Raw genomic sequence first — 17,295 nt, 5'->3', positions numbered from 1 at the left:
TCTTTTAGGTCTCTTTGAGGTCATTCTACATCTTTTTGTGGGACATTTGGGAAATTACACAAAATTAAATGTAAATTCACAATTTCTATACACAATTTTCTAATAAAAAGAACAACAAATCTGTAAAAATTACATTCTTAAATGAACCTAAAATCAACAACCGTGCAGCAAAGCGAAGCAACCATCAGGGAAGAACTGGAGAAAACTTCACAGTAACTTCTGTAATTCTGCTTTATAAACCAGAATTTCCTGAGAATAAGTCAGACTTACTGAAACAAACTGGGTTCAACCTTCATGAATGCTGCTGCTGCCGCTGGGTTTCCTCCTGCAGGAATCCAGTCACAGTTCTGGGAGTCGTGTTCTGTGTCACCTGTTGCATTCCAGCAGAACCAGATCTGGCTGGTCTCCAGTCGGTTGGAGCACTGGGACAGACTGGTTCACTGTGGGGTGACTGGGGGAGCTTTCTTCTCTCCCCCTCCACACTCACCCACAGTGTAACCAGAAGAAACCTCCCCCGGCTGCCAGCTCAGATCAGCTTTCTGCAGAGACATTCTGAATCTTGCAGCTCCACATTTAGACTCCGAGACGAACTTGATGTTATTCCAGCATCTGCAGTTCATGCCCCATTTATTAGATTCACACCCTCTCGTGTTGCATTCCTCCTTTTATTGCCCATTTCCACGTTCAGATGACACAAGTTGTAAACTTCTGGACTTCAGCCGAGTGACGCTCTTTGTTTCCCTCTGCTTTATATAAACTCTAGTATTTGGATTTTCTTCTTGTTTTCTTTACAGTTTATCATCTCTCACATAACAATTTGTTTACCGCCAACTACGCCACACTCATCCTATTTCTGTTTCCATGTATTATTATATAACCACACTCTGATGTCAAATTTCAATTATGCAGTTCAGCTCCAACATACATAATTAGGACTTCCTAATGTCCCAATGTCTGGAGTGTATGAGGCCAACTGCAAACAAAACAACAACAAACAAACTGAAAATCTGGCAGCAAAGGTGCCAGAAAAAATAAGCTGAAAGTCTGGAATACTGTAACATTGAAAAATTCTAAAAATGTGCAAAATAATGGCAAATATCTGGAATATAATGATATTTTTAGCAGATTTTAAATACAGTTAAACAGCATAATTCCCCAATCATGTTTACAGTTTGAGCCTGTTTTGAGGGTTAACGTAAAACTTTTTTCTTCTGTGATTTTATTAGATATTATTTGTAAGGAAATCTGCAAAATATCAGTTAATGTTTTTTAATTTTAAATATATATACATTTTCTAATAACACAAATATCTGTAAAATAATATTTTTTCCGAGTCAGTGCAAAAGAATGAATTAATATTTGTAAAAATAAAGATCTTTGATGTTGGCATGTGTGAATTAATAATTTTTTTGTGTGCGGGTTAGTTTAAAACTTATTGACCATTTTTCAATTGTATTTTTTTCAAATAACAGCTAGTATCTGTAAAATAATGCTCATCTGGCTGATTTAAATATAGTAAAAATAGTGCAATTTTACTGTCGAAGGTTGTAAAAGAACAAAATATTGTTTGTTTTTTTAAAAAAAGAATTATGGTTAACATATAAATTAATGTTTTTTTTTTTTACAAAACAGGAAACCAATAATGCAAATATTTTTTTATATTAGTGGCAAATATCTGTAATACGGTCATTGAAAAAATAATTATTTCAACCTTTAATTTCTTTTCTAACAACAAATACCAGTAAAATAATATTTTCTGAATTTTTTGTGATTTTACTAGTTATTAACTGTAATTTAACAAAACGGTGACAATCTGTAAAAACAGTTTATGTACATGTTTTTAATTTTCAATATGAAGACGTTTTCTAATCACAAATATCTATAAACTAACCTTTTTTTCCTGATTGTAAAAAAAATGAATTATTATTTGTAAAAAATAAAAATAAAACGATTTTTGATGCTGGTATTATTCACAGTTTTAGGCCTGTTTTTTGGTTGTTGTTGTTTTTTTTGTTTGTTTTTTTTACAGTCAACATGCGAATTAATATATTTTTTATATGATTTTAGTAGATATTTTTTGTGATTTAACAAAACAAGTAAAACAACAACTTATTTACAATTTTTAGATATTAGTTTTCCCCACAAATAACAGCAAGAATCTGTAAAATAATCTTCATCTGGCTGATTTAAATATGGTAAAAACAGTATAATTTGACAGTCAAAGGTTGTAAAGGAGCAATTATTTTTTTCATTGTTAACATGTACATTGATAGTTTTTACCTGTAATTTGACAAAACAAGAAAAATCGGTAAAATAACATTGAAAATACTACAGCTAAAAAGCGCTTTAAAAACCGCTTATTTGTTTCAGTGCGGCCAGAAACGCTGCAGGATCTCAGTTGTACGTCATGAGATTGAATCTGGGTCTGCTGAGGCGCAGACAGGCCGCCAATACTTCAGACGTGCAGCAAGACACGAGACGATGAATGCTGTCATGTATTCACACGTGTAGTAAAGTTTCCATGACCCACTAACTATCTTTAGGTTCAAACAGAAACTGTGTCCTGCAAATCCCTCCTCATGAAAAACTCCCGCCGACTCTCCATGTACGACTGAAATGCACCCAAACGTGACAGACAGCAGCCTGTTAATGTGTCCTAAATAACTGTCAGAGATGGTGTTCGTCGTCTTGTTCTGCATGCAGCACATTTGGGTGGTGACACAACTATTCAGTGCATGTTCCACTATCAGCGTTGGCATTCAGGCCTCCTCTTGACGACCTGGGCCTGGAAAATGTGATGGAGAATCAAGATCTGTAATAAACAAGAGTCCACAGAGAACACATTTGCTTACATGATATCTTAGCGTGCAAGAAAAATAAAGACGCAAAGACAGAAACAGTTGGATTTGAGTTACTTCACTGACAGGGTTGAAAGCATCCAGTTCCACATTTTACATTTTACTGTGCTGCATTCAAGTTCCAGCAGCTGCCAGTGCAGAAACACTCAACTTTTCACCATCGTCCGTCTGATTTTACTGTAAAAAAGTGACTTATATCAGCCTAATCAGCACCAAGAGCATCCTGATGAATGTGAGCAGTTCTGGTAGCAACATGTCCATCAGACACTCCATCAGAACAAGAACAAGGCTGGTCTCCATGGATCAGACCAAGGAGGACTCCACTTCTCCAAGACAGACACACTAAAGCTCAGCTGGACCTGCAGCACTTCTCTACTCACTTACTGCTCAGTTACAAGTCATGTCTGAAGGAAACGGCATCATGAGAAAAAAGGAAACATTGAGATTGTGGAGGAGAACATCAGGAAGTCTGCAGAAAAACTGCTCCTTGGGCATCATTGGAGCTTCCAACAAGACAATGATGTGAAACATGGAGCCGACGTGGTGAAGAAATGGTGAAGAGAAAACAATGAGAAGATGTTGGAGTGTCCCAGCCAGAGTCCAGACCTGAATCCATCCAGAATCTGTGGAGGAACTGAAGAGCAGAGTGATGGAGAGGAAGTAGGGATGTCAATGATTAACTGATAATACAGGAGGAAGTGGTCACTTGGACAGATCTTTGTTAACTAGAGCATTGTGGGGGTTTTAGCGAGGAACTGGCCACCATGACAAAGACTTCTGTGATGCTTAACGACTCCCAACCAGAGATCTTGTATATAAAACAACCTGAGATCAGCAAGGACAATGTTCTTTTATTTCAGTGACAAATGTAACATGTTCATTAACTATCACAGTAGTATGAGAACAGGGACTAGTATGTGTTATTGATTATTGATTGATGATGCTGCTGATTATCTGTTAAGAAAATGATTCAAAATTTGCATTCTTAAAAGGAAGCCTTCAACTTCAAAGAGCTGCAAATCAACACAAAGAGGAACAAAATCTCAGTGGAGACATAAAGAAAGACTGTTAGACACTAGAATAACTGTTGGACTGAATAATTGTTTATTAAAAACATTAAAAAATGCTAGAATTCATCATTAATGTCTCTAACATAATGTCTTGCTGTCATTTCCAGCCTTTTAGTCAATAAAAAATTCACTACAAAATCAAAATTTGCCATGAGGATGAAAAATTTTGGGGCTTAACTGGACGTACTTGTTTAACTGCAATAAAACGTTTCACAGAAATCCACTTACATCACTTCGCCTGACTTATTATAACACCGATTCTATCTATAACCCGGCAGTAGGAGCGACTGTCCCAGATACTGTATCAGTTGCTGACTTGGAGAAATGAATCAAGGCTGCCAGGGTTAGTCAGCACCCGCATTCTCTGCCTAATATCTGACATCTCTGAGGGCACTTGAACGCAGCATTGCCGGTGCTACTGCTGCCTTTAAGTGAGCTGCAGGACAGTGGAGGTTCAGACCAGTGCTGTGGACGGCTGCCTGTGCTCTCTTACTGGGATTTATTCCACAAAAACCAGTTCATCCAGATGACCGGGACTCAAGAGGAGCCGATTACTTACGCAAAAATGAGGGGACTCGTGTCATTTCTCTCAGGTAAGGACAGAAATATAAGGTTAAAGTTTAAATCTGTTGCCTAATATGGGAATAAATTGACCACTGAGGGGTGCAAATATAAAATTGGAATGATTTATCAAGGTTTGGTGTCTTTAAAACAGTGAAAATGAAAGTTAAGACACTTGTTCACCACCAGAAACGGCTCCAGTAGTTTCATAACTTCAGTAAAGTCATTAGAGTAAATACAGCTGCTCATGTCTTATGTAAGCCACTAACCTCCTGCTTGTCTTACAGCTCTGCTCAAGGGGAAGAAAACTGGCTTCAGCGACTTCTTACACAAACTCGTCTCCAGTCAGCAGCTCTGCCAGCAGTGAGTCTTGCAAAAGTCACTTCTTTTCAAACAAAATAAACAGTAAAATTGAATTTAAAAAATCAAATAAACTCTCCTGTTCTGCTTTTGAAGCCTCAACACTCAGAAAATCCTGCGGCGCCAAAGCAAGCTGAGGAAAAAGAAGGAGGAGAAAGCGTCTCTGGTGAGATTTTTTATTTTAAAAAAAGTCTGTGCTGAGTGCTGACAGGAGATGAAACTCGATCTGACCTCCTGACCATCTTCTCTTTCCTCAGAGCTCAGCGAACACAGAGACATCACAGTAAGTCACTTCCACCCAAAGAAGCACACTACTGCTCAAAAGTTTGCCCAATTTTTCCAGTTTTTTTCTTGAAATTCAAGCAGTTCAAGTCCAGTGATTTGCTGGAAATGGTACAAAGGTAAATGGTGAACTGCCAGAGGTTAAAAAAAAGGTAAGCTTCCCCAAAACTGAAAAATAATGTACATTTCAGAATTATACAATGAAGGGAACGAGAAATGGGTTAACAACTTAAAGCTGTTCTACAGCAATGGAGGTTGAAAGTAGGTTCTACCAAATCCTACTGGTGTCCCAACCTTTCTTGATTACTTCCAACCCCCTCTGTCTGCATTTAAGTAGTGTTGGAACACACTTTGGAACCCTCCAGAGCATTATTAGAACAGTATTGTACTGCAGAAAGTAGTATGTTGCTATAAAAATGGTGAGGAAAAGGCAATTAACAACAGAAGAGAGACAGACCATCATAACACTTAAACATGTAGGTCTTTCCTACAGAGAAATTGAAGAAAGTCAAGGTGTCAGTGAGTAGTTTTCTTCACCATTAAAAGGCTCAGAAACTGGAGGAAATTCTGACAGGAAAAGGTCTGGAAGACCCAAAGCTACAACAGAATCAGAAAACAAGTTTCTGAGAGTCAACAGCTTCAAGCACAGCTTAATAATGGTCATAGTAAGAAGTCTCAGTTTCAACTTGAAAATCTGCCCCAACAACTTGAGTTGCAGCCAGAATAACATAAAATTGTCTAAAACAACCTAAAATGTGGCTAAAATGATTAAACTTGTCCAAAACTACTTAGAATTTTTCCAAATATGATTTCAAATCTGTCTAAAGCAGCTTAAAATCTTTTCAAAATGACTTCAAGTCGAGTAAAATGACTAAAGATAACTCAAAACTTGACCAAAATGACTTCAACTCCAAGGGTAAAACAAGATTGTAATTAAAAAAAGCAAAATTATTTACCATTTTTCAGTCCTTCATATATATATATTTACCTTTTCTGTCATTAACAGCAAAGTTGCTGTTTAAAGTTTAGCATTTTGCATTGATTTCCTTTGATAGTCTGATTGTCTAGTTTCTTATTTCCTTTGTTAAAAAGTTGTCCAGCACTTTTTTGTTTGAAAATGTGCTTTCATTGTGTTAACAGGATGAAACCATCAGACTTTGACTACCTCAAAGTTATCGGCACAGGAAGCTTTGGAAAGGTGAGGTGATTTTATTGTTGATTGTTGTGAGTTGTTGTGTTTGTTGGTGTGGTTAAAGTTAAATGTAAAAACTCCAACTTTTCCAGGTGCTGCTGGCAAAACACAGGAAACAAGGAGGTTACTACGCCGTGAAAGTGCTGAAGAAAAAGATGATCGTCAAGAGGAAAGAGGTTGGTTCTGTCAAAAAACAATCTTAAAACAATGTAAATACACTGAAAATAACAGCAAATATTTGTAAAACAACAATATTTTTAGAGTATTACTGTAAAATAGGGTAATTTTATGGTTACACTCTGAAAAAAGGGCAAATACCTATTTCAAAAAATACAGACTTGGACCCATTTTTATTAATATTATTATTATTTCACTAGTTATTATCTGTAATTTTAAATCTGTAAAATAACAGTAACATTTTTAAATAATGTATCAATCCTTAAAATACTTTTTTCCCCCTCATAATACCAAATATCTCTAGAATAAAAATAGGTTTTATTGATTTAAATTTAGCTCCTTTTTAAAAAATGTATGGTTAACATAGAAATCAATACTGTAATGTTCTGTAACTGTTTAAAGAAGAAAAAAAGCAGTGAAAACAACAGCAAGGATTTATAAATAGTAGTTACTGTAGATATTTTAGTGGATTTAAATAAAGTAAAACAATATAAACCAAAAAAATATATAGGGTTTTGATTTTGACATTATTTAAAATTTTGGTTAGTTCACATGCAAATTAATACTTTTTTGCAATGATTTTTCTAGTTACCTACAATTTAATAAAGTTGGAAAAATATGTTATAATAGTTTAAAATAGATAAGAATTGTTTAAAAAAATATGAGAAATTTTTCAATCCAAATAACAGTAGATATCTGTAAAATAATGACATTATTTGCTGATTTAAATTCAATAAAAGCGTCATTTTTCACTCAAATGTTGCAATTTGGCCTGATTTTTTTAATATAAACATGTAAATAAATACCTTTTTTTCCATGATTTTACTGCTAAATCTGTAGAATAAGCATAAATTGCTCAAATAATTACAGCTAAAACAGTGCAATTATTACAGTCTATGTATGTTCTGACTGCTTCTGTTGTGTTTGTGCAGCAGAAGCATGTGATGGTGGAGAGAAGCGTCCTACTAAAAGGTCTTCAGCATCCATTCCTGGTTGGACTCCACTTCTCTTTCCAGACACAGAACACGCTTTACTTCGTCCTGGACTACGTCAACGGAGGCGAGGTGTGTGGATTATGTGATATTTAAATACAAATATCCATGAACAGAATCCGTATGTGACCCTTTGCCTCTTCTCCTTCAGCTCTTCTACCACCTGCAGAGGGAAATTTGGTTTCCAGAAGCTCGAGCTGCTTTCTACGCTGCAGAGATGGCTGCAGCTCTGGGTTACCTCCACGCTCTGAACATCGTCTACAGGTGCTCATACGCCCACGTACACTGATTTAAACAGCTCGCTGCACGGCCACTCCGCTGGGTTCTTCACCGCTCACTCACTTTCTTTGTCCATGTTTGATTTAAAGTGTTCCACATGTTTAATTCATTCACGCAGAGAGATCCCGATGAAATGTTTCCACTGACATCCGCCGTCTCCTCCAACATCGCATTAAAAAATAAAGACGTGGAACCAGAGGAAACCGAAACAAACTCCCACGAAACACACACAGGGCAGTTACTTTAAGAGTTTTGCAGGAATCTTCACAGTGCTGGAGAACGCTCTGACTGCACCCTAGTTAACATTCTGCTATAGTGGAGAAATGGTTGGGCTTTTTTTGCTATCATCTGAGGCGGTGTTCAGCCCAGGATGCAGCAACTGTGTCCCTGAAATATAAACAGGGCTGCACAATGTATAATTTGAGCTTCGACACTGCAAAATATGCATGTATGGTAGGAAATCTAATGTGAATTAAAGCAAACTAAGTTAAACAGATCCGCTACTTTTTGCTGCTCCATACAAAATGGAAAATTGAGCTCTAATTTTCCATGAATAATCTACAAGAGAAGTCTATCCGATACAACATCATTTAGTCTGATTTAAGGGTTCTTGGATAGTTTTTTTTTTTTAACCCTCCTGTTGTCCTCATTTACGGGCACCAAAAAATATTGTTTCCTTGTCTGAAAAAAAAATCCAAAACTTCAGCAAAAAAATTCTCCAAATTTCTGAAAATTTGCAAAACCCTCAGGAAGAAAATTCAAATAATTCCTTAAAAGTTTCCCTTGGAAGTTTTATTTTTAAAAAATTCCCCAAATTTGGCAATAAAATTCTTGTAAATATTTTCAAAAATTGAGTAAAAATCTTCCAAAAAAATCCTAAAAATATCTAAAGTGATTCCATATATATCAGTAAAACTTTTAATATTTTTATATTTATTAACCAAAATCCAGCGAAATTCGCTGGATTTTGGTTGATTTTTTTGTGAATGTTCTTAAGAAACATTTTTAACATTTCTTTTTTCCACCAAAAAATGTTCAAAGATTTCCCAAAAATGTTGAAAATGTGGACATCAGAAGTTTCACTGTGAAAATATATTTTTTTCCACATTTTCAAACTTTAAAACGGGTCAATTTTGGCCTGCAGGACGACACAAGGGTTAAAGGGTTAAAGTTATTTTTCAGTTCTGATGCAGATGCACTTCCCTTTAAAAAAATCTCACCAACTACTGAGATAATGTCAGACTTCTACCTGAAGTCTACATCTGGACTCAGTAGGCTGAAGCTGTGTTTCTGTGCAGAGACCTGAAGCCGGAGAACATCCTGCTGGACCACGAAGGCCACGTGATGCTGACTGACTTCGGTCTGTGTAAGGAAGGAGTGGCGGTCGGTGGGATCATGCACACCTTCTGTGGGACTCCAGAGTATCTGGCTCCTGAGGTTCTGCAGGGCCAACCGTACAGCCCGACGGTGGACTGGTGGAGCCTCGGCATGGTGCTGTACGAGATGATCTGCGGAATAGTGAGTGTCGGTGAAGTTGTCTGTCTCGTTTCTCATCATCTCACCTTCCTCCTCACCTCACCTCACCCCATTCTCTCCTCCTCAGCCTCCGTTTTACAGCCGAAGCAAAGCGGAGATGTTTGAGAACATCCTCCATGCTCCTCTGCAGCTCCACAGCAGGATTTCCGGAGCTGCCGGCGCTCTGTTGGAGGGATTGTTGGAGAGAGACGTCTCCAAACGCTTAGGGCAGAGTCGTGACGTCGTAAGTGCCTCCAAAAAAAGACAGAAAGAGCGATTAAAACACATAAACACCAGAGTTAATGTTGCTGTGCTTCCAGGCGGAGCTGCAGGAACATCCTTTCTTTGCCTCCACCAACTGGGACGACCTCCTGGCAAAGAAAGTTAAACCTCCGTTCATCCCGAAACTGGTAGGAAATGAAACCAGAGAAGTGTTTTTTTTTTAAATCCAGACACAGTTCACCTGAGTTTGTGCTTGTTTTCCCTGCAGTCTGGTCCTTGTGATGTGAGCTACATCGACCCAGAGTTCACGATACTACCAGTACCAGCCTCCGTGGACGAGCGGTACCAGGCGGTCGGAGCCAGCGAGGCCTTCCCTGGATTCTCCTTCATGAACCCGGCGGAGTTCGTAGCCAGAGATCCAGTTTCATAACAGCTGGGAGTGTGTTTCTTCAAATATTTATTTTATATGTCATAAATTATTTAATGGAAATCTATTTTTAAGCACTTGAGCAAAAGATTCTTGCTCTGCTGCATGATTCATCGCTTGTTAAACGATATTTTTAGCTTGTTTTTAGCATCGCGAGTTTATAATATGGAATAGGCTGGTCACTATTTCATGAATCCTCACTGTTTTAATAGAACAATAAAACTTAAATCTGGAGCAGTTTTGTTTTTTAACACTTTACATTTCCAAATATACAACAATATTGCAAAAATCCCTTTTTTCTATTACATTCACAGCTTACGAAGGTACTGTAAATACTTCGCCAATGCTGCATAGAGTCACTGTGCAAGCAGAATACAGCATGGAATTAAATGAAAACAGCAGTGCATTGGCCACCTTTAAACACTGGTTGGACCTTACGTCTTGTTTTAGAGGCGAACAAAGAGCCCATCGCTGTGGAGGACCTTAATGCACATCTCGGGGAGGAGAGCATCTGGTCCGATCCTTTCCTCCTCACTTCACAAGGCTGTTTATGAAGCGGTTTGTCCATCAGTAGATGCTGAAGGAGGCGTAGCTCTGCTCGCTCTGACACGTGAAGTAGGCGATCAGCTGACCGTTGCAAATCATCAGAAACAAGCCGCTGCCTACAAGACAAAGGAAATGTAAAAAGAACTGAGGTCACTAAGTTACATTAAGCTGAAAATTTTTATTTGTACTGGATATTTATTGAACCACAGGTTTTTTTCTGGCTGGAAATTATATAAACAACTGACTTGAGAACTACTGCAGCAGCTGTTCTCAGTGTGTAGTATATTAGAACACACAAGGACCATTTCAAATGATAGAAAAGCTGCTTTTTCCTCAAAAATTTGAGACATCATCACTGGGTATTATTGATAAAAACATAAATAAATGTTAAATGTCATCATTAACATCTCTAACACACTGTCTTACTGTATTTTGTTACTTCTTTATGTCATTTACATCCAGAAAAAAAAACCTGTAATGTAGCATTTTATGATTTGGACGTGATAATTTTAGTAAAAATGTATTAAAAAACAACATAGAAGCACCTAAATGTATTACAAATAAATGACAAAAGAGAGGAAGACATTGTGATAGGGATGTCTGTGATCAAATTGAACTATTTCTATGTTTTTTTTATTACAAATTTTGCTAAAAAAGGATGTCAAAATTCATTCATTCATCAACCACACATCAGGCATTTATTTTTCTTAAGAAATTTCGGGTTGTTCATAATGTTTTTTAAGACGCTAGTTCATTAAATGTGAACATTTTGGGAATGTACTTGTACTTTTTTTGCACTAAAACAAATGGAAATACTTGGAGGTGTCATTATTTATAGGTTATTATGCTTGAGGCCCACATAAGATCAAATTGGGCTGTAAGTCGCTGCTGAACTAAAATGAGTTTGACATTCCTGTTCTACAGCATTCTAATACACTATAAACTGAGAACAGCTGATGCAGTAGATCTCTAGTCAGTTTTTTTATGTCATTTCCAGCAAAAAGAAACCTGTTGCTTGATTAAAAATGGCCTAGAAATCAAAATATTACATAATTATGAATAATTCCAGGCCAAACTGTCAGCTTCCGGTTGTGTTTTTCTTACCTAAAGCCAGCCACCACTGCCACACCACGGGAAACTCCAACATCACTGCAACATGAAACCAATAGACGCCGTTACAAATAATGTATTGCGTTTTAAACGTGGGCAGATGTTGCCGTTTGGGTTTCTCCTCACCGAGGCTGGTGATGATTACATGCAGGAGTGTGACGGTGAGGGCGTAGTCCCAAACCCGCCTCCTCACCACAGCGGCGAACAAAAGGCCGCTGCAAAAGTAGGTGAGCTCCAAGGACAGGAGGTTCACTGAGATAGAGAACACATTATTACTGTACAAAGTTCACACTCTCGGCTGATCACGTTGGGTGCATTAACTGTGCTCACCCAAGTATTTGGAGTTGGATTCTGCAGGTTCGGTCTTGAAGTCGAACGGAATCAGTCCGTCAAAGTTCTCCAGCCTAAATGGGAAAAAAAGACCAACGTTAGTGGAACTGTTTCTCTTTTATTATCTCCCTGGATTCAAGTACATGGAGTCTCGATACATAAACTAAAGGATGTGAGTAAAGTAAAGTCAACACTTACTAAATCTGTCTCCTCTGAGCTGTTTTAAGTCAAACTCTGTAGCAAAAATGGAATCAAGGCCAGATTAGAATATGCATTGTAAAGCTTAGCATTTCAACTGTCATTGTGTTTTTGTTGGGTATTTTCCAAAATTCGAAAAACTAATTTGCTAATTTAAATCTACTGACATGCAGCTAACCTTGGGCATGGTTGCTTACTATGAAATCATATTATTCTGCTTGTATTCAATCCTTTGACACTATTATCGGAGACTTATGGTCATGGGCGCAGGTTTGTAGTGTCCATCAAAAGTATTCGCCTCCTTGGAAGTTTTCCCCTTTTATTGCTTTTCAACATTGAATTGTTATCCATTTAATCTGGCTTTTCTTGACAAAAAAATTACCATGAAAAGCCTCCCTCACATCCAAGTGAAAACAGATTTCTACAAGGTAAATTCAAATAATTAGAAATACAAAATCTAAGCATCATGATGTGAAGCATGGTGGTGGCATCATCATGATGTAAAGCATGGTGGTGGCAGCATCATGATGTGAAGCATGGTGGTGGCAGCATCATTATGTAAAGCATGGTGGTGGCAGCATCATGGTGTGAAGCATGGTGGTGGCAGCATCATGGTGTGAAGCATGGTGGTGGCAGCATCATGGTGTGAAGCATGGTGGTGGTAGCATCATGATGTGAAGCATGGTGGTGGTAGCATCATGATGTGAAGCATGGTGGTGGCAGCATCATGATGTAAAGCATGGTGGTGGCAGCACCATGATGTGAAGCATGGTGGTGGCAGCATCATGGTGTGAAGCATGGTGGTGGTAGCATCATGATGTGAAGCATGGTGGTGGTAGCATCATGATGTGAAGCATGGTGGTGGCAGCATCAAAATGTGAAGCATGGTGGTGGCAGCATCATGTGTGAAGCATGGTGGTGGCAGCATCATGTGTGAAGCATGGTGGTGGCAGCATCATGATGTGAAAATGCTTCTCAGCAGCAGGTCCTGGAAGGCTTGTAAAGGTAGAGGGTAAAATGAACACAGCAAAGTCTAGAGAAATCCTGGAGGACATCCTGATGCAGTCTGAAGAGAACTGAGTCTTGGGAGAAGATTTGTTGTCCTTCAAGATAATGAGCCAAAGTAACACAGAAATGGTTTAGAGACAACAAGGTGAAAGTCCTGGAGGCCGAGTCACAACCCAGACCTGAATCCAACTGAGAATTTGTGTCTGTGCTTGTAAAGGGTCACTCAGTCATGATCCCTGTGAAACCTGCAGTTTTACAAAGAAGAATGTTGGAAAATTGCAGCGTCCAGATGTTCAGGCTGACTGAGACCAACACAGGCTCAGTGCTGTAACTGCAGCATCTACTAAACACTGACTTGAAGGGGTTGAACACTTATGCAACCACTTATCTTGTTTGATATTTTTAATTCATCGACATTACTTTGTAGAAATCGGTTCATAATTTGACATGAAAAATTCTTTTCTTATAAATTCCTGTCAGAAAAGCCAAATTAAATCGACTACGACTGAACGCTGAAAGGCAATAAAAGGAGAAACGTTCCAAAGTGGGTGAATACTTTTTATAGGTACTGTTTTTTTGACAACCAGTACTGCTCCTAGTAGATCAGACATGAAAAAATGACATTTTTCCCTCTGGTGCAACATCAAAACATTCAAACCTGTGCATTATGAATATTTTCTATATCCAAAAAACACTGTAGAACATTGATCTGCGCTACATACACAAGAATTAGTGCAATATATACACAATCTAATCTACAATCTCTTATATCAGTGTTTGTACTCGTGGGAAAATCTGCAAAATATCATTTTCTTTGAATATATATATCTGAATGTCCACATTTGGAGGAATCTGTACAATATAAACATTATTTACAGATATTTCTTGTTTATTTTTAATTTTGTACTGATGTTGATGTAAATCTGTCCTCTCCCCAACTACATTATACAGAGGGTCCTCGACTTAAGTCGGAATTCTATTCCTATGGCAGTGCGACATAACGCGATTTTCACCGTGACTTGGAACTAACATACTGTATCTAAGACATAAAACTGCCATGTGACGACATATTCGTCCGCGCAAAATTTGCTTTAACGTTGCAAACGGCATACGTCAGAAAGATGGAACAAGACTTTCTTAATAAATTTATGACAGATGGCGACGTAACCACGAAACGCTATAGGTCGAGGACATCGTAAACCGAGGACCTGCTGTATACTCAAAAATCAGAGAGAATCCTCAGAAATGATGCTGGCATTGCTTGCATTTACTGCTGCTCTGTCGGTGTCACTTCTCCTGATATCAGTAAACCTAAGTCATCTTCAGTGTGTCTCCCTGTGTCTGCCTCCTCATCCTCTCTGGACCTCGCTGAACTTCCACAACAGTCACACATGCACCATCCCGTCTTAAATTTATCATTCTAATTATTAAAACATTTCTTGTGATGATCCAGCTCCCCAAAAATTGACTAAATTCTGTATGTGTTCCTTCCTCTAGATTAAAGACACATACAAAATATGCAGCTTTGAAGAATAATTTGGAGTTTTAGGTTGGAGCAGTTAAAAAAATATATCTTTTATGTACTCTAAATATTGAAATCTACACCTATACTTGGTGGTTATGGAACCCCTGCTTTCATGTGGCAGTGCGCATGCGTGTGAGGGACACTCACCTGAACGCACCGAAGCAAACGCTGGCGATCATGTAGAAAAGAGAATAGAATATGAGCAGACACAGCAGCAGGTTGAAGAGCACAGTCTGAGGGACGGAGGCAGAATAAATGTCAGAAATATGTGTTGAGCTGCAGCGTTTCAGGCTGCAGAGGAGGAGATGCGCGCTGCAGGTGAGCAGACGGACTTTATCTGCTGCTGCTGGATTATAATAAGTGAGGAACAGTGCGTTACCTCTGCCTCATATCAAACGCATTCTTTAAAATCATCTTATGTCGCACATCTTTCCCCCTCTGTTCACCCACACTGGCTCACAATAAACACTCTGGCAGATAAATCGTGGCACATTTTTCTTACCTTCGAGTCCACCGCTGCGCCTTTGAATGCCATCTCATGGTTTGCTCTGGATGTTTTATTCCCAGTGCTGCTGCAGGAGGCTGCACGACCCCGCTAATCCCCCGCAAACTGGGCTCCTCCTGCCATCTAGCGACAAACTCACGACACGGAGCTGCGCCGCCGCCGCTTTCTCCAGCTGAACTCATTTCATCCCCGATCAGGGCGGCCTTTGTTGGCTGCAAAACGCTCTTCTGACGGGCCTGCACCGTTTTGTCCGCAAATATCAAGTTATGATCCGCTATCAAAGAGATCCTTGTGTCTGATTTCAGGAAAACAGCCCCATACATCTGCACACTAGGAGGAGAAATAACCGAGAAATGTTGGAGGGTTGAACACTGCGGGAGCATTTGTTGCACCAAACAAATACTTCCAATCAGCCTGTGAACGCATCATCGCACGTCGAAATAAACCAATTATTATCATGCGTGCTGTCACTGTATGTTGAATAATGTTGAATTAGAACAGCTGCTGCGTTCAGGTTACACGAGGCCACAGTCAAACCAGGTGCTGGTCTGAGCTGCAGATGCGTTTAAGAGCCAAAAAAAAAAAAACAAAAAACAAAAAACAAAAAAACAACCCAAGCTTCAGTGTTCGGTGTAATTTTATGATCCAAAATGCCACTTGGGGTCTTTTTACAGGCCTGAGCATTTAATCCTATGGTTAGCAGGGGTGTGTACCAACAGATTATCCACATTAACAGCCTATTTAACGATACTGCAGACTGAGAGGAGTCCATCCTGCAGAGTAGATGCTGATAATTTGAGAGTATTTACACGCAACAGATAATTTAATCAAACTCAAGACCCCTCAAATAAAGAAAATAATGATCTAAACTTGAATTAAATGGGCAATTGTCATGTGTATAGCAGCCTAGAAGGGCAATGAACGCGTCATGGTGCACTGGATGTTGAATTTCAGACAGAATATGAATATTTCGGTGTTATTTTAGCGGATAAGTTGTGATTGCGTGCCAATCTGAGAACTGACAGGACTGAATACTGCTGATAATTAGGTTTGACCTGAGTGTTTGCACCCAACAAACATTTAGATTCAACCTAATGCCCCCCTGACACTGAACACACCCTCTCATTATGAATTAAATGGATTATTACAATCGGTCCTGCAGCCTAGAGGTGCCGTGAACGCGTCATGGCGCACTGTACGTTGAATAATGTTGAGCTTCAGCCAAAATGTGACCATATAGGTGTCATTTTAACGCATTAGAAGTGGTTATGCGCAGGTCTGAGCTGCCTATTTAACGGTTAGATGCAGATAATGTGGTCGAGCATGATTATTGAAACCGAAACAAACACTTCTAATCAACCTAAAGGCTCACACACAAAGAAATGAATGATCTCAAGTTGAGTTAAATGGGTTGGTACATTGCGTTCAGGAGCCCAGAAGTGCCATGAACACGTCGTGGCACACTGGATGCTGGAAACTGTTGGAATTCCAGCCAAAATATAACCGTACAGATGATGTTTTAGCGCATCAGCTGCGGTAAGGAGTGCTTATAAAACACATATACGTCCACGCGAAACCAAACTGAGAACAGGAGGGATTGATTACTGCAGGTTAACTGTAGATGTTTGGGTTAAACACGACTATTTGCACCAAGCAAATACTTCAAATCAATGTGAAGGCCCGCAGATACGAAATGCATGATGTCATATTGAATTAAATGGATAATTACCATGCGTCCAGGAGCCTGGAGGTGCCGTGAACGCGTGATGGCGCACTGTATAATGAGCAATGTTGAATTGGAGCCAAAATAAAGCCATTTTGTGTTATTTTAGCGTGTTACATGTGGTTCCAGTTTGAGCAGGGTAAAGTCAACATGAACAACAGATGTGTTCAACGCGAAAACTAGTCCAGGCTCCTTTGTTTCAACGTATTCGGGTCGTTTTGGTCCAAAATGTCACTTGGGGTAATTTTACAGGCCTGAGTATTTAATCCTGCAGTTAGCAGCGGTGTGTACTAACAGATCATCGACTTGTGCTCCGATTGCATCCACACCAACTGTCTGTTGAACGTTCAGTGTGGAGAACTGGGAGGTAAACAGGCAGTTTGGCCACCGGGGAGTCCACCGCTCCTCAGCGGTA

At 39.0% G+C, this 17,295-nt stretch overlaps 3 protein-coding genes across 5 annotated transcripts in view; 1 reads left to right on the top strand and 2 right to left on the bottom strand.

Moving 5' to 3' along the window:
• Window positions 1–394, bottom strand: part of ptpn3 (protein tyrosine phosphatase non-receptor type 3) — a 37,963-nt gene extending 37,569 nt beyond the window's left edge. The window contains exon 1 of one of the 2 annotated variants that reach the window (XM_023262571.3): window positions 271–394. The gene's annotated coding sequence lies outside the window, so the exon portion shown is untranslated. The remainder of the gene's footprint in view (window positions 1–270) is intronic. The other variant, XM_023262568.3, reaches the window with a different exon arrangement.
• Window positions 395–4,294: 3,900 nt separating this feature from the next.
• Window positions 4,295–10,169, top strand: sgk2b (serum/glucocorticoid regulated kinase 2b). The gene is made up of 12 exons (XM_023262566.3): window positions 4,295–4,521; window positions 4,777–4,852; window positions 4,946–5,015; window positions 5,107–5,132; window positions 6,272–6,329; window positions 6,416–6,499; window positions 7,433–7,564; window positions 7,644–7,756; window positions 9,070–9,289; window positions 9,375–9,530; window positions 9,607–9,696; window positions 9,777–10,169. Exons 1-12 carry the CDS (start codon window positions 4,455–4,457, stop codon window positions 9,936–9,938), a joined length of 1,254 nt encoding a protein of 417 aa, XP_023118334.1. The 5' UTR covers window positions 4,295–4,454; the 3' UTR covers window positions 9,939–10,169.
• On the bottom strand, window positions 5,010–17,045 carry LOC111563486 (transmembrane protein 244-like). Of its 2 annotated transcripts, XM_035944600.2 has the most exons (8): window positions 16,887–17,045; window positions 15,155–15,487; window positions 14,800–14,885; window positions 11,922–11,995; window positions 11,718–11,843; window positions 11,586–11,630; window positions 9,351–10,597; window positions 5,010–9,279 (listed from the first exon to the last, which is right to left on the bottom strand). In XM_035944600.2, the coding sequence occupies exons 2-7, from the start codon at window positions 15,185–15,187 to the stop codon at window positions 10,503–10,505; spliced, it is 459 nt and encodes a 152-aa protein (XP_035800493.1). In that variant the 5' UTR covers window positions 15,188–15,487; window positions 16,887–17,045; the 3' UTR covers window positions 5,010–9,279; window positions 9,351–10,502. The 2 variants fall into 2 exon arrangements, with proteins under 2 accessions (XP_035800493.1, XP_054869495.1); XM_055013520.1 differs by having other exon boundaries at window positions 9,356–10,597; window positions 15,155–16,921.
• Window positions 17,046–17,295: the final 250 nt, after the last annotated feature.

Source organism: Amphiprion ocellaris, chromosome 9 (genome assembly GCF_022539595.1).
Source record: "Amphiprion ocellaris isolate individual 3 ecotype Okinawa chromosome 9, ASM2253959v1, whole genome shotgun sequence".
NCBI lineage: Eukaryota > Metazoa > Chordata > Actinopteri > Pomacentridae > Amphiprion > Amphiprion ocellaris.
This window is presented reverse-complemented; position numbering and strand designations above follow the sequence as displayed.

Coding starts and splice junctions, on each gene's coding strand:
- sgk2b (XM_023262566.3), top strand. CDS start 4,455: ATGACCGGGACTCAAGAGGAGCCGATTACTTACGCAAAAATGAGGGGA. Junction 4,853..4,945: donor AGTCAGCAGCTCTGCCAGCA/GTGAGTCTTGCA, acceptor CTGCTTTTGAAG/CCTCAACACTCAGAAAATCC. Junction 7,565..7,643: donor ACTACGTCAACGGAGGCGAG/GTGTGTGGATTA, acceptor CTTCTCCTTCAG/CTCTTCTACCACCTGCAGAG.
- LOC111563486 (XM_035944600.2), bottom strand. CDS start 15,187: ATGGCATTCAAAGGCGCAGCGGTGGACTCGAAG. Junction 14,886..15,154: donor GCGCAGCGGTGGACTCGAAG/GTAAGAAAAATG, acceptor TCCGTCCCTCAG/ACTGTGCTCTTCAACCTGCT. Junction 11,844..11,921: donor ATCCAACTCCAAATACTTGG/GTGAGCACAGTT, acceptor TCTCTATCTCAG/TGAACCTCCTGTCCTTGGAG.